Raw genomic sequence first — 16,422 nt, forward strand, 5'->3', positions numbered from 1 at the left:
AATGGTTCCTACCAATGCTCGACACGTAACAAAGATGCCCATGTATGCCCCAAAATATCTCTGCCACCTGTTTGAAGAAAGAGGTTGCAGAGTTATAAAGAGCAACAATGTAAAGTGGGCCAACGTGCCTAACGATATTAAGTTATTCGTTAAACTCCTGCCCAACCGATCGTCCTTTCACGCTCTTAACTATTCACAAATATGCGATGCGCTGGTTTTACCAAGGCACCTTAAACAACTAGGCAAACAGGCTACTACAGTGTTCCAGGTTAGTTATAATTTATACCAAAACAGTCTAGTGCAGCCGGTGTTTTTATACAACAATATTTTGACCTCTCGCTCAAGGTTTGTTGCTTTGTAGTTAATTTGTAGGTATGCAATCTAGAATTTCGCCTTGGTAAATTAAAAAAATTACGTTTGCTTTCGGTCTATATATTTTCTTTTAAACTTGCAACAGCTATTATCTTTAATGGTGCGTTTACACTGGCCGATTTTGTTACCGATTTTGTCGTGCACAGACAAATTTGATGAGTCGGTGTCGGTAGGTGTGAACAGAAAAATCGGTGTCGGCACCGATCTGAAAGTCGGTGTCGGAGCTACCCAGCAGTGCCCGGTTGCACCGACAAGTCGGACGCTCATCAGCCAATCAGAAGCTAGGAGCCTCTAGTTAAATGAGCCTAGGCTTTAATGACAGTGCTAAGTTTATGAAACGAAAGGGCTAGGTTTAATGAGAGGCTAGAAGACTGTTATTAAAATTTCCCTCGTTCTCTTTTTAATAGTGAACCAGCATGGCTAGCAACGATGTGAACGCGAGAGTACCAAAAAATCAAGTTTTTTTCTTTAATTTAATTAAAAGTGAATAGCCAGTTGTACGACTACTACTAGTTCTACTACTAGTACTACTGTAAATACCACTGTAAAGAAATTTGCCGGTCCTTACTTGGCACGATTTAGATTATGTCATACAGAAATACATTGCGTGTAATTTCATTCAATGTTTTATTAGCGAAGGAAATTCACTAGCTGAGGAGCGTACGGCCATTTGCTCTGTCTACTAAGTGAGCATTGCTCCCTTATATACAATAAAATTGCCCGTTCCGGCTAACGGGACCGAGTGAGAACACCGGCTAGCAATGTTTAAATGGCCAATAATTAGGCCCGCTAGTGCGTTGATATGACAACATAAACGACGACAATAGATAGCATAACGAGTAACAAGGCCAACAATAAAAAGGCAATAAAGAGAGAATAAAAAGGACAACTCATATAATAAAATATTTACAGACATATAAAATATATACAAACAAATAATTACAAGAAGTGTAAAGTGTTGGCCCGGCGTCCATCACACTACTACTACCACAAATATACATTCACCATTCAATCTTCTTCATTATTCATTTTATTTATTATAATTACTCGAACGAAAGAACTGTACGTACAGTTCTTTGCTCGGATTTTCATTGCCTCATCATTCATTCATTGCTTGGCATTCAGTAGTTGCTTCTAGCAGTAGTAGTAGGAGCAGTAGTAGTAGTGTAGTACTAGTATATAATTTTCCACATCAAGCGCGTTGATTTTTATGTGTACTCGTCTTCGCGTGGTCGGGTGAAGGTCAGAACGGCGAAACGCTGTGATTGGCTGTTGGTACCGACAAAAATCGTTTGATCGTTGCAATGTAAAGTGGGAGTCGGTGTCGGCACCCATGCGTGAAATGTCGGAGGTACCTGTCTGAGTCGGGGTATTGGCACCTAATCGGAGTCGGTGTCGGCCAGTGTAAACGCACCATTAGAGTATCTGGTCCGTGTTAATCTTTGGTTGAATTATTGGCTCATTCAGGTTGATAATGCTGATAGCTACAGGCACATGCAGCTCGTTGTGGATAATGTATGTAGACTATACAACTACCCTCGCTCTTCTTTCAGGTTTGTAAAAAAACTTTCTCTTCTATAAAGACATATATATAGGTACTGTTATTAAAAACCTTACACCGTTTGTTTGCACTGCTACAAGATTGAAGGTGTTTCTATACAAGGTATTTCTATATTGATTTAGGCCTAAATTTACCTTGTTAGCTTTATCTGTCTCCAAGTGTTAACCAAGTGTATTTTGCATACGAATATATAGTGTTGTAGACTCAAGCCTCAAGGGTGTTCATAAAAAAACCATTGTGGACTTCGTACAGCAAGATACATCAGAGTTTAGCGTTCGCCTGCTCGCCGAACAATTAAGGCAAGTTTTCATTGTTGATTGAAGAATTTGTAGAGAATAATTTTACAAGTAGGTGTACACCAATGTATGTATGACGTGTTATGGCCTAATATCTCTCTGTTTTACAAGTAGGTTTACATTGCTGTATGTATGGGTTATTATGGTCTGCTATCTAGAGAACATAGTTTTCAGGTGGACATGGATGTAGAAAATTTGGCTTGACATTGCTAGTGTTAGCCTGTTGATTGAATATATACACATTTATATTTGTCAAGTAAACAGTTTGGTTGTAACATTAAACTTTGTGTTCTATTTTAGGCAGTCAGATCAAAAAGGAGTGAAACTCTCTCATGTTCTGCATCAATTTCTTGATGTTCTTGATTGGGAGGAGGTTTTCAGCGAGCACGGGTGTTCTGTAATGGTCAGTTCTACCTTGATTAGCCTGCGTATCTCCAACGTTGACCTTTTTATGGAGTGCGAGTTATAAATAGCATGGGATTATCTATGTAGGTCCCGGCATTCAGAGCTGATACAATGCTGTCTGCTCAGATAGTCTGAAACATCATTTGAGACTCCAGTTGATCATGCATGTACTGTATAACATGGCTTACTCTCAGTTGTACTCCTTTGCAGTTGCAGCCAGGCAAGCCTGACACAAGCTCATTCAATATTTTAGAGCACATTCTAAAGAGGGGATTTGTCCATGATCCTTTGTGTGAGTCATTAAACATCTTTTTAAACTTTATTTCAGACAAGTTATTTGATTTTCATTTTGCAATCCAATTTAATTTTTTAAAGGATTTTTGTTTCTTTATTATTAGCAGATCCTTAGCTATATGCCCAGTTATAAGCAGACTTAGATGGACGACAAGCACTGCACCTTCAGGCTTGGGTATACAGTATGTGTGCACAGATTGTAGCACAGTTATTGTTGCAAGCAGATTGTATCATTAAGTTTGCTTCATGGCAGCCATCCTTTATTAACTGTTCAGAGATGTATGCAATTATTGATATGAGGAATTTTCATGTTCATTCGGATACATGTGTATGCTCATAAGGAGCCTAGTGGTCTACATACCTGACTTGTGAACAGCAGGCTGAAGCCTAAACTCTGTAAATGGCCACCGATGGTGACAGGAATAACCTTCGATTTAACACTGCTCTCTCCGCTTAACCAACTCGGGCAGATCGCGTAACTGGAGTAGGTAGTAATATGGTATCCATAAATAGATAGCCTGGCATTCCATGGACATATCCTTAAATATTTCTATTGATGCCAGCTATTTCCATTATTCGTGTGTGTCTTTTGCAGTGGTAGAGGCACCTACATTTGATGCTACAGTAAATTACCCACGAAATAATTTTCAAAGTAACTGCGCTTATGAGACCTACCAGTACTGTGTAAACATCCCTGACACATCTGTGGGTGATGCACTCACTCGCCTCACCACCTACAGTGCTGAGGATGTTGACAGCATCATGCAAACTCATGAGGTGAGCAGTCTTGTCTCCTGCCAGCAGGTAATCTAAAGACACTTTACCACTGGTTAATGGGCATGTGGAATAGAGTGAGGTGCTGTCAAACAGGGACTTAGAGATAACAGTTTGGGTATTGAGAAACGCTACATTTGTTGATTATATTATATATTGATCTCGATGGCTCGTGCAGAGCATCAAAACAGGGTGATGAGGATGATAGGTGGTTGTTTGGGTCATGTCATGAGAGCCACAAAGTGTGATGGTATCAGTTCAGATGAGGAATGTGATTCGGCAAGAGTGATGGTATCAGTTCAGATGAGGAATGTGATTCGGCAAGAGTGATGGTATCAGTTCAGATGAGGAATGTGATTCGGCAAGAGTGATGGTATCAGTTCAGATGAGGAATGTGATTCGGCAAGAGTGATGGTATCAGTTCAGATGAGGAATGTGATTCGGCAAGAGTGATGGTATCAGTTCAGATGAGGAATGTGATTCGGCAAGAGTGATGGTATCAGTTCAGATGAGGAATGTGATTCGGCAATGTTTTTTTTCTAATCACTCTATAATGCTCAACTTGACAGAAATCTCCTACAGAAAATTATGGAAAGAAAATGGTGGCAAAAAATCTGCTGGCAGTTAACCAGTCTGGAGGTGAGTTATTAACTTTTAGCTCTCACTTTTAGCTCAGGTTTATTCGTTGGAGGCCTAAAACGCTAAAATGTACATATATGAATGCTTCGTTGTCAGGTAGAACTATGCCATAACTAAGTTATCTTTTTGAACATTTCATTTACATTACATCTGCGTATATAAATATATATATTATATGCTCAAAACTACACTTGATCATAATCTTCAATGAAACTGGTTCTTTGGCTTGCGCACTGTCTCATCTGTTCGCTGTATCTTTGATTCCTGTGCCCTCTTTTACTTTGCCCTCTGCCCCTGGGTCCACAATCACTGTGCCATTTATCCCTATGTCCTTGGTCACTGTCCACTTCTAGCCTTCTACTGTATTTTTTGTCGCTGTCTCTTGTGCCTCTGTACCTATGTACCCTATATCCGGTATCACTACCCTCTACCCATGTGGCTGTATCACTGTATCCGCAACTCCTGTGTACTCTGTCACCTTGCACTCTGCCACTTTACCCATTAATCAGTCTTGTGTGTTTTTACAGGTGAAGAACTCTTACCTGACTGTGTGAATGCAGCTTCGAAGCTTTATAACAGTTTCGTGAAGCCGGGCTTGGAGGATATGGACAGCATTGAGAAAGTGGTCCATTCTATCCCCATTGTCTATTCGGAGCGGATGCTTCTCGCCGATTTGTGTGACCAAGCTCGTCTTAATATACCCGAAGGCCAATGGTGCCTTTTTGACGCGTGTGAGTTTACACATATATTGCTTTGCAAGTAACTGTGGCCACATGACATATCTTTTCTGGTAGTTTGACTCATAGAGTTATCTCCCCCTAGAGTGATAACTGTGCATTCAACAACACGAGCGTTTCCGGTGCCAACAAGGAGCGTTTAGGCCACGCCCCTTTTTTGTGCTAGTCAATCGTAGTGATCGACAGAACAATAACGTCAGCCATGAGAATGATCATGAATTTCCAGTTAAGATAGTAATTATTGCTCATATTAAAGAAATGATGATTATAGTTTATTACTCTAATATATGCTTATTATTTAAAGCAATTCAATACCTACATGCATTGCAAAGGCACTGAATAGATGGTGTTAAGCAAGTGAGTTAATGCAATCAGTTACTCCAATGATATACAGCCCCCACACATGAGGGGCTGTATATCATTAGTTATTCATAGATAAGATGGATAGTCATACTAGGGTTGTATTACATTAGTGTGATGGAAAGCTAATCGACTGCCATCAACTGAAAGTATTGACATTGTATGGTGATAGAGTGATTCATTGTCACCTCAGTTCACAAACAGCCCTTGCATGTAATATTAGATTTCAATACATATCAATCAAATACATAGACTAGCTTGAAGCAAAGATGTCCACTAGTTAGTGCACATCTTTGCTTGATGTAAGCAAGCAAAAAGTTTGAAAGTGAGAGTGGCAAATGTGGTTATATGTTAGATAAAAATAAGTTATACTTAATTATACTGAATTATAATTATTTAAAAATAAAATAGACTTTTTATTACTTTATTTATTAAATAAAGTAATAAAAAAGTAGTTGTGAATTACTTTATTTATTAAATAAAGTAATAAAAATTAGCTATGATTACAATAATTTTTTATTGTAATCATAGCTAAACAGATTATATTTAGCATTACTCGCTAATTATTTTACATTTAAACACATTTGCAATTTCTTTTTTTTCTTAATTCATTTTAGCAAAAATCTTTTTTCATGATATGAAGTTTAAAAGTGGTAGTTGTTTGAAAAAGTTTGAAAACATTTACAGTTGTTTTTATTTTCTCTCTTCTCTTCATTTATTTCAATTACACAAAACACTTTTCATAATATGTAGTTTGAAAGTTGAAATGGTAAATGTTGTTATATGTTAAATAAAAATAAATTATACTTAATTCTACTAACTATAATTATATAAAAATAAAATAGACTTTTTTATTACCTTATTTATTAGATAATTTTTCATTGTAATTATAGCTAAACAGATTATATTTAGCTATTACTTGCTAATTATTTTACATTTAAACACATTTACAGTTTTATTTTTTTTCCTAATTTATTTCAACAAAACACTTCTTTCATGATTTGAAATTTAAAAGTTGTAGTTGTTTGAAAAGCTTGCAAACCTTTAGAGTTGTTTTCTTTTTCCTCTTAATTCATTTAAACTGCTTAAAAATATTTTCTCATGATATGAAGTTTAAAAGTTAGAATAGTGAATGTTATATAAAAATAAATTTTCTGTCCAAATACTTTTTTATTACTCGGGCAACACCGGGTAGTACAGCTCATAGTTGATGGCAGTTGATTAGCTTCCCATCACACCAATGTAATACAACCCCAGTATGACTATGTATGTTCTCTATGAGTAACTGCTTGCATTACCTTCACTTTCACTCACTATCTATTTAGTGCCTTGACAAGTCATGTAGGTATCAGGGATTACATGTATCTCACAATTTCCATTTTCATAATTCATTTCCATGTTATTTCCATTTCCATAACATTACCATAATTCATTTCCATATTATTTCTATTTCCATAACATTTCCCTACTTCATTTCCATATTATTTCCATAACATTTCCATAATTCATTTCCATATTATTTCCATTTCCATTAAAGTTCCATAATTCATTTCCATATTAATTCCATTTCCATAATTCATTTCCATATTATTTCCATTTCCATATTATTTCCATTTCCATAATTCATTTCCATATTAATTCCATTTCCATAATTCATTTCCATATTATTTCCATTTCCATATTATTTCCATTTCCATAATTCATTTCCATATTAATTCCATTTTCCTATTTCATTTCCATAGTATTTCCATCTCCATATTATTTCCATTTCCATAATTCATTTCCATATTATTTCCATTTTCATAAAAGTTCCATAATTCATTTCCATATTAATTCCATTTCCATAATTCATTTCCATATTATTTCCATTTCCATATTAATTCCATTTCCATAATTCATTTCCATATTATTTCCATAACATTACCCTCCTTCATTTCCATATTATTTCCATTTCCATAGCATTTCCATAATTCATTTCCATATTATTTCCATTTTCATACCATTTCCATACTTGAAAAATAAAATTTCCATATCCATTTCCTTAAAATTATGGAAATATTTATGTTTATGGAAATGAAAAAGTAAACATTTCCATAATATGTTTAGCAATCCCTGGTAGGTATTGAATTGCTTTAAATAATAAGCATATATTAGAGTAATAAACTATAATCATCATTTCTTTAATATGAGCATTAATTACTATCTCAACTGGAAATTCATGATCCTTGTTTAACCCTTCTCATGGCTGATGTTATTCATCTAGTCAATCACTACGACTGACTAGCACAAAAAAGAGGCGTGGCCTAAACGCTCCTTGTTGGCACCGGAAATGCTCGTGTAGTTATCACTCTAGGGGGAGATAACTCTATGGTTTGACTCATGAAATGAGCACCTTTTAGAATTTCAAATGTCTTGGTTGTTTTCTTGGCTATTTTGTGAACAGCTAAAAACGAAGTAATTACATAAAATCGTAACCATTCTCGGAGTAAGCTCAATCAAAAAATGGTTCCAACGCAGCATCGCTTGGTCAGCAGTGTTATTTATAAGTGAGCATTCTATGAAGAAATGGTTCTATGGTTTTGTTACTTGATGGAAAGCTTGAATTGGCTTTCAATAACATTGAATCACACATTTTATATCTAGATCAAGTCTGTCCCTACAAATGTTAGATTTGACTGATATTACACATTAACACTTATAAAGATATCATGGTCGCTTTTAAAGTTCTTACATTCAAAAACTTCTCATTCCACTTTAGCGCCAGTTTGACTTAACGATATATTATCCTATGCATATCATAAGAGATGTTACTGGCTCATTGCATGTTTTTCAATATCTCAACAGTACATACAACTAAGTGGACCTATGCTTTGGCCAGTATCAGATTAACAACTTAGACCATTTTACATGATCTAAAGTAAACTGGTTATAGAAGAACATTCCTATTTTCACAATGGTGAATGTATTTCTTGAGATCATGGAATCTAAATCCTTTTATGAAATGTGACAGTAACAGCGAGCTAATAATAGTAGCTATAATAATAGTGCATATACAATTTTTAACATAGACAATCTGTTCTTAGTCATTAGGCAAGCATTACATAAAGGACACTTGCTGTGCAATGGCAGCCAGATAGAGCTTGACCACAGATTCACCGCTAAAGACGTAGAAGATGGAAAGAGTCTACTCGGTAGGTTATTGCTCTGTCATTTAGTCAACCTTTAAAGCACATAAATCACATAATTTTTATATCATATAATTATTTCAATACATCAAAGTCTTGGATTTCGAATGAGCCATTGTTTGACATGGTGAGACAGACATTGGTTGGTGTTTATAGGATTTCCCCAGAGCTGTTCCGCAGAAATGTTCAATGGTATAGGCTCGAAAATTGTGATGTCACAATTTTCATATTCGGTGTTGTGTGCTCTTACCGCTTATTTTATTGCTTACCGCTTATATTTATCAACTACGATAATGATGCTAGTGGCAAGCGAAGGTAGGACAACTCCAGAGAACCAATGAAGATGACAAAGGAATCAGTGTCATTAGCTCTCCATGTACAGATTATTTCTATGATAAATAATTCAGATTCCAAGCACCATACTATGTTTTCCAGATGATATTATGCACTAGCCTCTCTTTTTATTGTGATGCTGAGGTGCACGACTGAGACTAATTAATTTCAAGCATTGCGTAATCTCGCGAAAGTGCGATTGACATATATTCCTAGGGCCACGCAACTGCAGGTCACAATTTAATCGATGTGATTTGATTACTTTTATCAACGACAGTATATTTATTGAAGCATAATTAATTAACCCAGAACATGTTTTTGTATTGGTCGGGCGTTAGCACGATCCCGGGCATTGTTCATTATCTAGAATCCTAGTTTATTATTAGCGCTCTTTGGGTTTAACAGCACCGATTGTCACAGAAAAGCGCAGCCTCAATGGCAGCGAAAGGGATCGACTACCTAAGGCTAAATAATAATTATGACATCACATTGTGGGAACCGCAACCAAGTGTTTTTTTTATTGCAGGACATACTTTTGACTCCCTGTTTTTCATAGTTCTATTATTCTTTGTGTATTGAATATAGGCTCATTCAAAAGCCAAGACTGATGTATTGAACTATATAATAAAAAAATTATATAATTTATGTGCTTTAAAGGTTGACTTGCAATAAAATTCACATTACAGTTATTTGGTATCAAAATATTCACTATGTCTTACTCTGTTGTGTTGTAGGTGCCAAATACGTGGAAATGTGATTACAAGCCCTTAAAAGTTCAAAAACGAAAAGCCGCCGTAGATTGGAATCTCTTTATTTCTCTGACGTTGTCATTACAGTTTGGTTACTGTTTTGTCACATGATGTTCTCACGTGTATTGAAAGGCCAATAAAAAGCTCACTATAAAACATATCGTAGCACTAGTTTATGACAAACACTTCGGGTTTTACCGAAGACCCCGTATAAAATATAGATGCTCGCTACTTTACAGTTTTGTTTTGGCATTATTCAATCGTCAAGTCGTAATTTGATCACGTGACCCAATACTTCGCAAATAATTTTTGCAGCACTTTTCGATTATCACAGGTAACCAACAGGCTCGTCATGATTGTCAGACAATGATATGTACTCCTTCGAGCTAAGGTTAAAAAGTTTAACGATTTTTTACGGTAAGTTATAAAATATCAGTGCTAAAAGTGACAGCATTACAATGACGATAAAACAGACGCGTAAGAACAATAGACATGGTTTTATTGAATGCGTGAAGTATATTTGTGAAAATATTTCGACGAATGAGGTTGCATGAATGTGTAAACAGAAACCATCCTGTAACAACTACGTCCCATTTGAGCTGTTTTTGAAAGCGAATCCAAACTACGGCGGTCTCGTGTGGCTGCGATTAACTGTTCGTTTTGTAGCTTTTAAGAGCTTGTAATCATTCCCATATATTTTGCACCCACAACACAACAGAGTAAGACATGGTGAATCTTATGATACCAAATAACTGTAATGTGAATTTTGTAGCAAGTCAACCTTTAAGCCTCAAACATAAGACTTGTCAAGCAGCACACACGCCACACACCATATGCAGAAATCTTGCGAGTTTAGTTATCTCTAGTATGACTCGTTTTAGTGCTGGGAAGAAAGAGGAACAAAACCGCCTTTATCATAAGATGGACGATGAACAGCTAGGAGCTGAGTCGGAGAAGTCAGCAAAAGCTGAATGTGATGACAGTAATACGGTTGATAATATAGCTTTATACACACGTCTATATTTGTATACTTTGAAATAGAAATAAGATAGTATGTACAATTATGTATACAATTAATGAAGATTCTGTTACTGTAACTAACTAGACTACCGCTGACTTGACAGGCATCATGCTCTGTTGAAGTTTAGATACAGATGTTGTGATGATCTGCTTCAGCGTGGCATCTTCACAAGCAACCTCCTACAACATTAATACTATTTACTGCATGCTCCAAGTTGAAACATTGCTCTAAAACCTAATGAAATCAATAGAATACCACATTTATAAATTGATCTTGTCTATGAAAGTTCAGTACATGTATTCCTAGTTAGAAATACATGCTGACAATGAAACCATCTTGTAGGTAAATTAGTAAAAAATGATACGAACACATGTGTTGATGTTCACAGTTGCCTGGATGTCATTTACCACCAATTGCACTTTGTCTCCTTTCACCAATTTACCAATGCAATCTTCCCCAAACATCTCTGTGAGCATGTCCAGAGCGCACTCCTGGAAGTGAGACTTGTCCATCTTCACCAAAGATGCATTGGCTGCAAGTGCAGTGTAGTTAAGCCATCGATTGATGAGCTAATGCAGATTGTTTCTAATAATAGTAACAAGTTTTGATATAATATAACCTGAGTTTTAACTCGTTACTCTCTCGCCAACCAGGTAAGGAGTTACCCTCCCCTTGGCCAAACAACTACCTCAAGAGTCTATTGAATCTACAAAATGTTTTCAAGGATGCATTTGGTACTAACTTTTCTTTTTAGCCTCTGGCTCTTGTTCAGTTCGCATAATGACAGCGAGGACAGCATCAGCAAACATGTCGTTTACCGGACTTGATTCCCACTGAAACATCACCACTTTACATCGCTAGTTAATGGTTTTACTAAAGAAACCTGTTTGCAGGAATACTACATAAGAAAAAAATGAGTAAGGCCCTTGGACAAGATCTGCACAGAAAGAATACTGTCAAAGCAGGCTGTTGGCACTCCCGGATTCATGCCTCTTACCTCTAACACAATCATCTTTGGATCTATTTTCACGGTGATGTCCTTGAAAACTTTGAGAAACTTTTTATCATCTATTTTAATTGTTTCTATATCACCAGCCAATTGTGAAAGCTGAAACTCGAGAAGCGAGGTGCTTCCTGTGTATGCCACACTTTGTCTTTGCATCACAGTACTGGTTGAGAGTTCTGTGTAAGCTGCAAACATAATTCAGTGACATCATTTATCTGCAGCGCATTAAAACATTGCTAACAAAATATGCAAACATTAAAGCGTAGGACATCTCTTTCCTCAGGGAGGAAATATTCAAGTTAGCTACATGTTAAAAACAAGATATTTACAATCAAATATCAATTGATTAATGATAATTGAAATTTGAAATCTGTTTTCAAGCAGCAACCTTTCATCGTTTCAGCTGTCATTGCTCAATACATAAAAACTGAAAAGAGCCACTATCGAGCACACTCACAGGATATGTCAGAGGGGGAGAGAATATGGTATGCAAAGTTCCTTTTCACTAAAACTCCGGAGAGAGTTTGTGCGTGGCCAGGCTTCTTAACCGCTAGAGAGCCAACCACCTGCAAACAGTGTTTGCTGTCATGTATAAAAACACGCAGGAGAATGCAAAGTCGATTCAAAGTCCACACAAAGGGAACACCAACAGACAGCATACACCTATACAATATTCGAAAACAAGATAAAACCATGGCTAGAAGATAGTTTGGCCAAACAAATCAAACCAAACAATTCTATGCACTGATAGATCGCTTAATAAAAACCAACAGATCAATAAATCAGCAACTTTGTTGATGAAGAAAACATGTTTGTTAAATGTAGTCTGCACCATAAAATAAGCAGATCAATATATTATTGAACTGGAGAGTATCAAAAGGCAGTACACAAGTTTGGTGAAGAGCCCTGAATGCTGCTCAGCAATCCCTTTTATACAGATGGCACTGACGAAAACAATTGGCAAGTAGACACAACTCCCAATAACTATAAATTGGCTAGCTACATAAAGTAAGAGAATTGATACCTTTGCCATCTTCTCACCACGAAAGTGGAGAGGGACACTTTCACCGATGGCAGGGCTGTAAATCTGGAGAGTTTCATCGTTCTCTTCATATTCCCTTATCAATGCAGCCTTAAGTCGCATCATCTCATTGTGCTCTCCGTGTACAAGCACCTGCAATATGTGTACACCTCAATCTATGTACAAACACCAGTAACAACCTCTACTCTTACTTTTATCTCCACAAACCAGCACTTGTAACTCCCTCTCATCTCATCCAGCTGTCCGTCTACTAGTTCCTTTAATAACCTCTTATCTGATTCTGATCTCCTGTAACAACTTTTCATAGCATTCTAATTTTCACAAATCAGACCTAAAACAACCAATCATCGTACTCTATTCTGTATATACCAGCACCTGTAAAAATTTGTTAGAATTGGGCCGTGAACTAGAGCATTTTAACATTAGCTATTTACAGTACACTGGCATTTGAGTGTAGCCAATAAGCATATGTATATAATAGATGTATTGCTTCCAAATCAAACATATTTTTTGTAGACAGCGGAGTAACCTAGACAGCTGCGATCGGTAAAAAAGGTACTAATCATTGAATAGAATCTAGATTCAATTTTATTCACTTTTATTGCAAATTCTCACAAAGGTGACAACAGATTCATCATCACTTATAAGTATTAGCATAAATGCTGCTGTCATAAATGCACTGCTCAAGTTTCATCGCAGAGAAATTAGACTTTTGCTTTATATTAGAAATGATAAATCGTTTTAAAAATTTGTCCTGGATGTCGTGGCAATCAACCTTACTAGGCATAATCATATTAGTTCGACTATTTGCGAACACTGTGTGTCATCAAGCCACTTTGTTATGCACAGCCATAGTATTTTTCTGCCTATGCACGAGCCAAGCGTGAGGCGGTGTGTAGCTACAGTTTTCAAGCGAACTCCTGGTGACCCTAAAACAACCTTCTAGCCTTGTGACTAATCTATCTTGAAAGTCCTGAAAAAAGGAGTACAATATGAAGCGCTAGCGACTAACGTAAATTACTTTTTGGCAGAGATACATAATTTAACATTAAACTCTTAACTAATTTGTGATCTGAGTTCCACGCTGCATGCACACCGCATATATGCATGTGCATACAGCCAAGTGTGCTTCTCATACTTGAGTTAGTTAGAACGCAGTCACTGCAAGTAACCGATGATAAACACTGAAGGAAACAACATTAGAAACAAGAACATACAACGTGGGGTGGTTTGAGTGTTCTAACAAACTCGCTGGTCTGTTCATAGTCGGTATGTGCGGAGAAGGAGATATAATCTACAGAGCACCTCAGTGGCAGCTTTTGTCCCGACATGGTCTCTATCTCTTCTGGCTCGGATAAGATTTTCTGCAAAGCCACAAAAACATGCAATTTATTCACAGAATTTTGTTATCCTCTGTTATTGCTATGTGCAGGACTCTAAAGTCATGCTACTTTACAGCTCGATTCAACACATTTGTTTAAAAATTACTTTTAGTTCCACAAGTTCCACTTTTGGACAAAGGTCGCAACTACTTGGGAACATAAATATACTCTATTATTGTGGCTGATGCATGTTGGAAGAAAATATATTTTCAAGTTATATAACCACTAGTCTATGCATGGCAGGAGAGACAAGAACGAAGAGGTGGAACACATATAACTGTGTAAATAAACACACAAGTATCACTATCCAATAAAAGAGAGTTCAAGCAATGCATAACATAAAGCAGTGATCAGAGACCTTGGCGAGTGTCCCTTCGACACAATAGCCAGCTATTATTGTGCCATTTCTTTTCTCGACACACCAGTCTTCAAAGAGCTCCCTGCTTAGTCCTGACTGCATCATACCAGGGCTTGCCATCACGACTGAAGGACCAAGGTCTTCAAAATGGTCTATGCTCTGTCAACAGTACATTGAAACCGCAGTCATTTACAAGATCATGCCATCACTTACAACAAAGATTAGCATCAGCAAGAGAAATGTCAAGGTTTTACATATACTTATTTTGCTAAGACAGTCCGTGCTCTATGAGGATTTGACCTACCGCTATTATACTATGGCAACATACACACGCATACATACCGACAGAAGCCTTATCAAACAAGCCACTGTCTATTACTATGACAGCCTTTGTAGTTATAGATTATTTATATATTTATCATATTGTATTTATTTATTATATAGAATATTTATAAACAAATCAGTAAAAATGTGAACAAAATATGGAAAAGAAAGATGATTACTTGTTTGATTCGGTTAGACAATTGCATTTCACAAAGGATGAAATAACTGTAAAGAAATAAAAAGCATTTAATAGAGAAACTCCTAATCAACAACTTTCATTCACAGACGACTCCAAACCCTGGTCAATGAGTACTGGTGAGCTTTTTCAAGGCTCTCCAACAGCTAGGGAAAAGGTGATGTGTGGTGGTGACAAAGGACGTGGGTGAAGTGGAGGAAAGGATAACGACTGATAACAGACTAGTTTTCATCTCTATACATTTATATACACGGATGTCCGTTGTTGATGCAATAGTGAAAGCTTGTATCAAACAATTTTCAATGCACCTTTGAGCAAAAGATGAACTGATGGAAGCGAATTAAACTTAATTAAAGCATAAATACAGAAATGAAGAAAGATTTATGTTGTTGTTTTTCAACTATTAAAGTTCTTTTGTTCTGCCTCTTCAAGAGACTTGCACAGAATAGTGTTAAGAATTAGTGTTAGGTGTTGAAACATCTAACAAAGATGGTGAACACACATGCATACATGATGCTACAAATGCTGCTACAATTGCTGCTACAATTGCTGCTACAATTGCTGCTACAATTGCTGCTACAATTGCTGCTACAATTGCTGCTACAATTGCTGCTACAAATGCTTCACCTTTGTTAAAGTTCATTAATATTGCATGTAAATATAAATAATGCCATTTTGTACGGATTATCAAAGACAACAGCCACTACAATATACTTTACATAAACTAACCTTCAGGTAAGAAATATGTTTGAAATCGAAGGGATTGCTAATGGTGATTTGTTTCTGTATCTTGGAGTTCATAGCATTGATGTATGTTTGATATACAGACATGCACTTCTTGGCGAGAGAGGATGCATAGTATATCGGTACATCATGCAGCTCCGGGTGAGCAGCCCAATATTCATCTAAAAAAGCCCGTACTCTCAGCGACCTTCAGCTAAGAGTTTCAAGATGATAATCTAACTGATATGCAATAGACACAGCATGAAATGTGCACCAGAACCAAAGTTGTCAAGCACTACACAAATTGACTCGCTAGCGTCATGTAAACTCAGGCCGTGTTTGGACACTGAGATGTACATTTGCCAAAAGCTAGATACCTAGAAATCCACATAACATACCACACTAGAATGGAAAAAAATAATAGGTAATGGAAACACTCAAGAGATAATAATGTGCAAACCTAGGATTAACAAAAGCTCTTGAGCCCGTCCAAGAGCAAAAACAGGAATGAGACAACGTCCGCCACGTTTTACAATATCTGTGATGAGGCTTGTGAAACGGGCTTCCCTTTTCTCTCTGTCTTCATGTATGTGGGTACCATAAGTCGCCTCCTATGGAACAATTAGAGTACAAATATAAACAAAAATGGGAAAATCTGCATACAA

General features: G+C 36.6%; 2 protein-coding genes across 4 annotated transcripts in view; one reads left to right on the top strand and one right to left on the bottom strand.

Moving 5' to 3' along the window:
• Nucleotides 1–10,721, top strand: LOC137386041 (tyrosine--tRNA ligase, mitochondrial-like). 2 transcript variants are annotated; one of them, XM_068072694.1, is made up of 10 exons: nucleotides 1–268; nucleotides 1,840–1,925; nucleotides 2,128–2,236; nucleotides 2,534–2,632; nucleotides 2,845–2,926; nucleotides 3,524–3,705; nucleotides 4,272–4,341; nucleotides 4,869–5,072; nucleotides 8,522–8,629; nucleotides 10,587–10,721. In XM_068072694.1, exons 1-10 carry the CDS (start codon nucleotides 2–4, stop codon nucleotides 10,643–10,645), a joined length of 1,266 nt encoding a protein of 421 aa, XP_067928795.1. In that variant the 5' UTR covers nucleotide 1; the 3' UTR covers nucleotides 10,646–10,721. The 2 variants fall into 2 exon arrangements, with proteins under 2 accessions (XP_067928795.1, XP_067928796.1); XM_068072695.1 differs by lacking the exon at nucleotides 1–268 and having other exon boundaries at nucleotides 1,845–1,925; nucleotides 2,136–2,236.
• LOC137386040 (cleavage and polyadenylation specificity factor subunit 3-like) overlaps nucleotides 10,706–16,422 on the bottom strand; it is a 24,959-nt gene continuing 19,242 nt past the window's right edge. For both annotated transcript variants that reach the window (XM_068072693.1, XM_068072692.1), the window contains exons 8-17: nucleotides 16,218–16,368; nucleotides 15,764–15,939; nucleotides 14,515–14,673; nucleotides 13,992–14,138; nucleotides 12,757–12,906; nucleotides 12,190–12,298; nucleotides 11,724–11,917; nucleotides 11,469–11,559; nucleotides 11,095–11,258; nucleotides 10,706–10,905 (exon numbers count right to left, since the gene is read on the bottom strand). In XM_068072693.1, the coding sequence (XP_067928794.1) occupies nucleotides 10,807–10,905; nucleotides 11,095–11,258; nucleotides 11,469–11,559; nucleotides 11,724–11,917; nucleotides 12,190–12,298; nucleotides 12,757–12,906; nucleotides 13,992–14,138; nucleotides 14,515–14,673; nucleotides 15,764–15,939; nucleotides 16,218–16,368 (1,440 nt within the window). In that variant the 3' untranslated portion in view covers nucleotides 10,706–10,806. The remainder of the gene's footprint in view (nucleotides 10,906–11,094; nucleotides 11,259–11,468; nucleotides 11,560–11,723; nucleotides 11,918–12,189; nucleotides 12,299–12,756; nucleotides 12,907–13,991; nucleotides 14,139–14,514; nucleotides 14,674–15,763; nucleotides 15,940–16,217; nucleotides 16,369–16,422) is intronic.

This window comes from Watersipora subatra, chromosome 1 (genome assembly GCF_963576615.1).
Source record: "Watersipora subatra chromosome 1, tzWatSuba1.1, whole genome shotgun sequence".
NCBI classification, from domain to species: domain Eukaryota; kingdom Metazoa; phylum Bryozoa; class Gymnolaemata; order Cheilostomatida; family Watersiporidae; genus Watersipora; species Watersipora subatra.

Coding starts and splice junctions, on each gene's coding strand:
- LOC137386041 (XM_068072694.1), top strand. CDS start 2: ATGGTTCCTACCAATGCTCGACACGTAACAAAGATGCCCATGTATGCC. Junction 2,237..2,533: donor TCGCCGAACAATTAAGGCAA/GTTTTCATTGTT, acceptor TATTTTAGGCAG/TCAGATCAAAAAGGAGTGAA. Junction 8,630..10,586: donor AGATGGAAAGAGTCTACTCG/GTAGGTTATTGC, acceptor GACTCGTTTTAG/TGCTGGGAAGAAAGAGGAAC.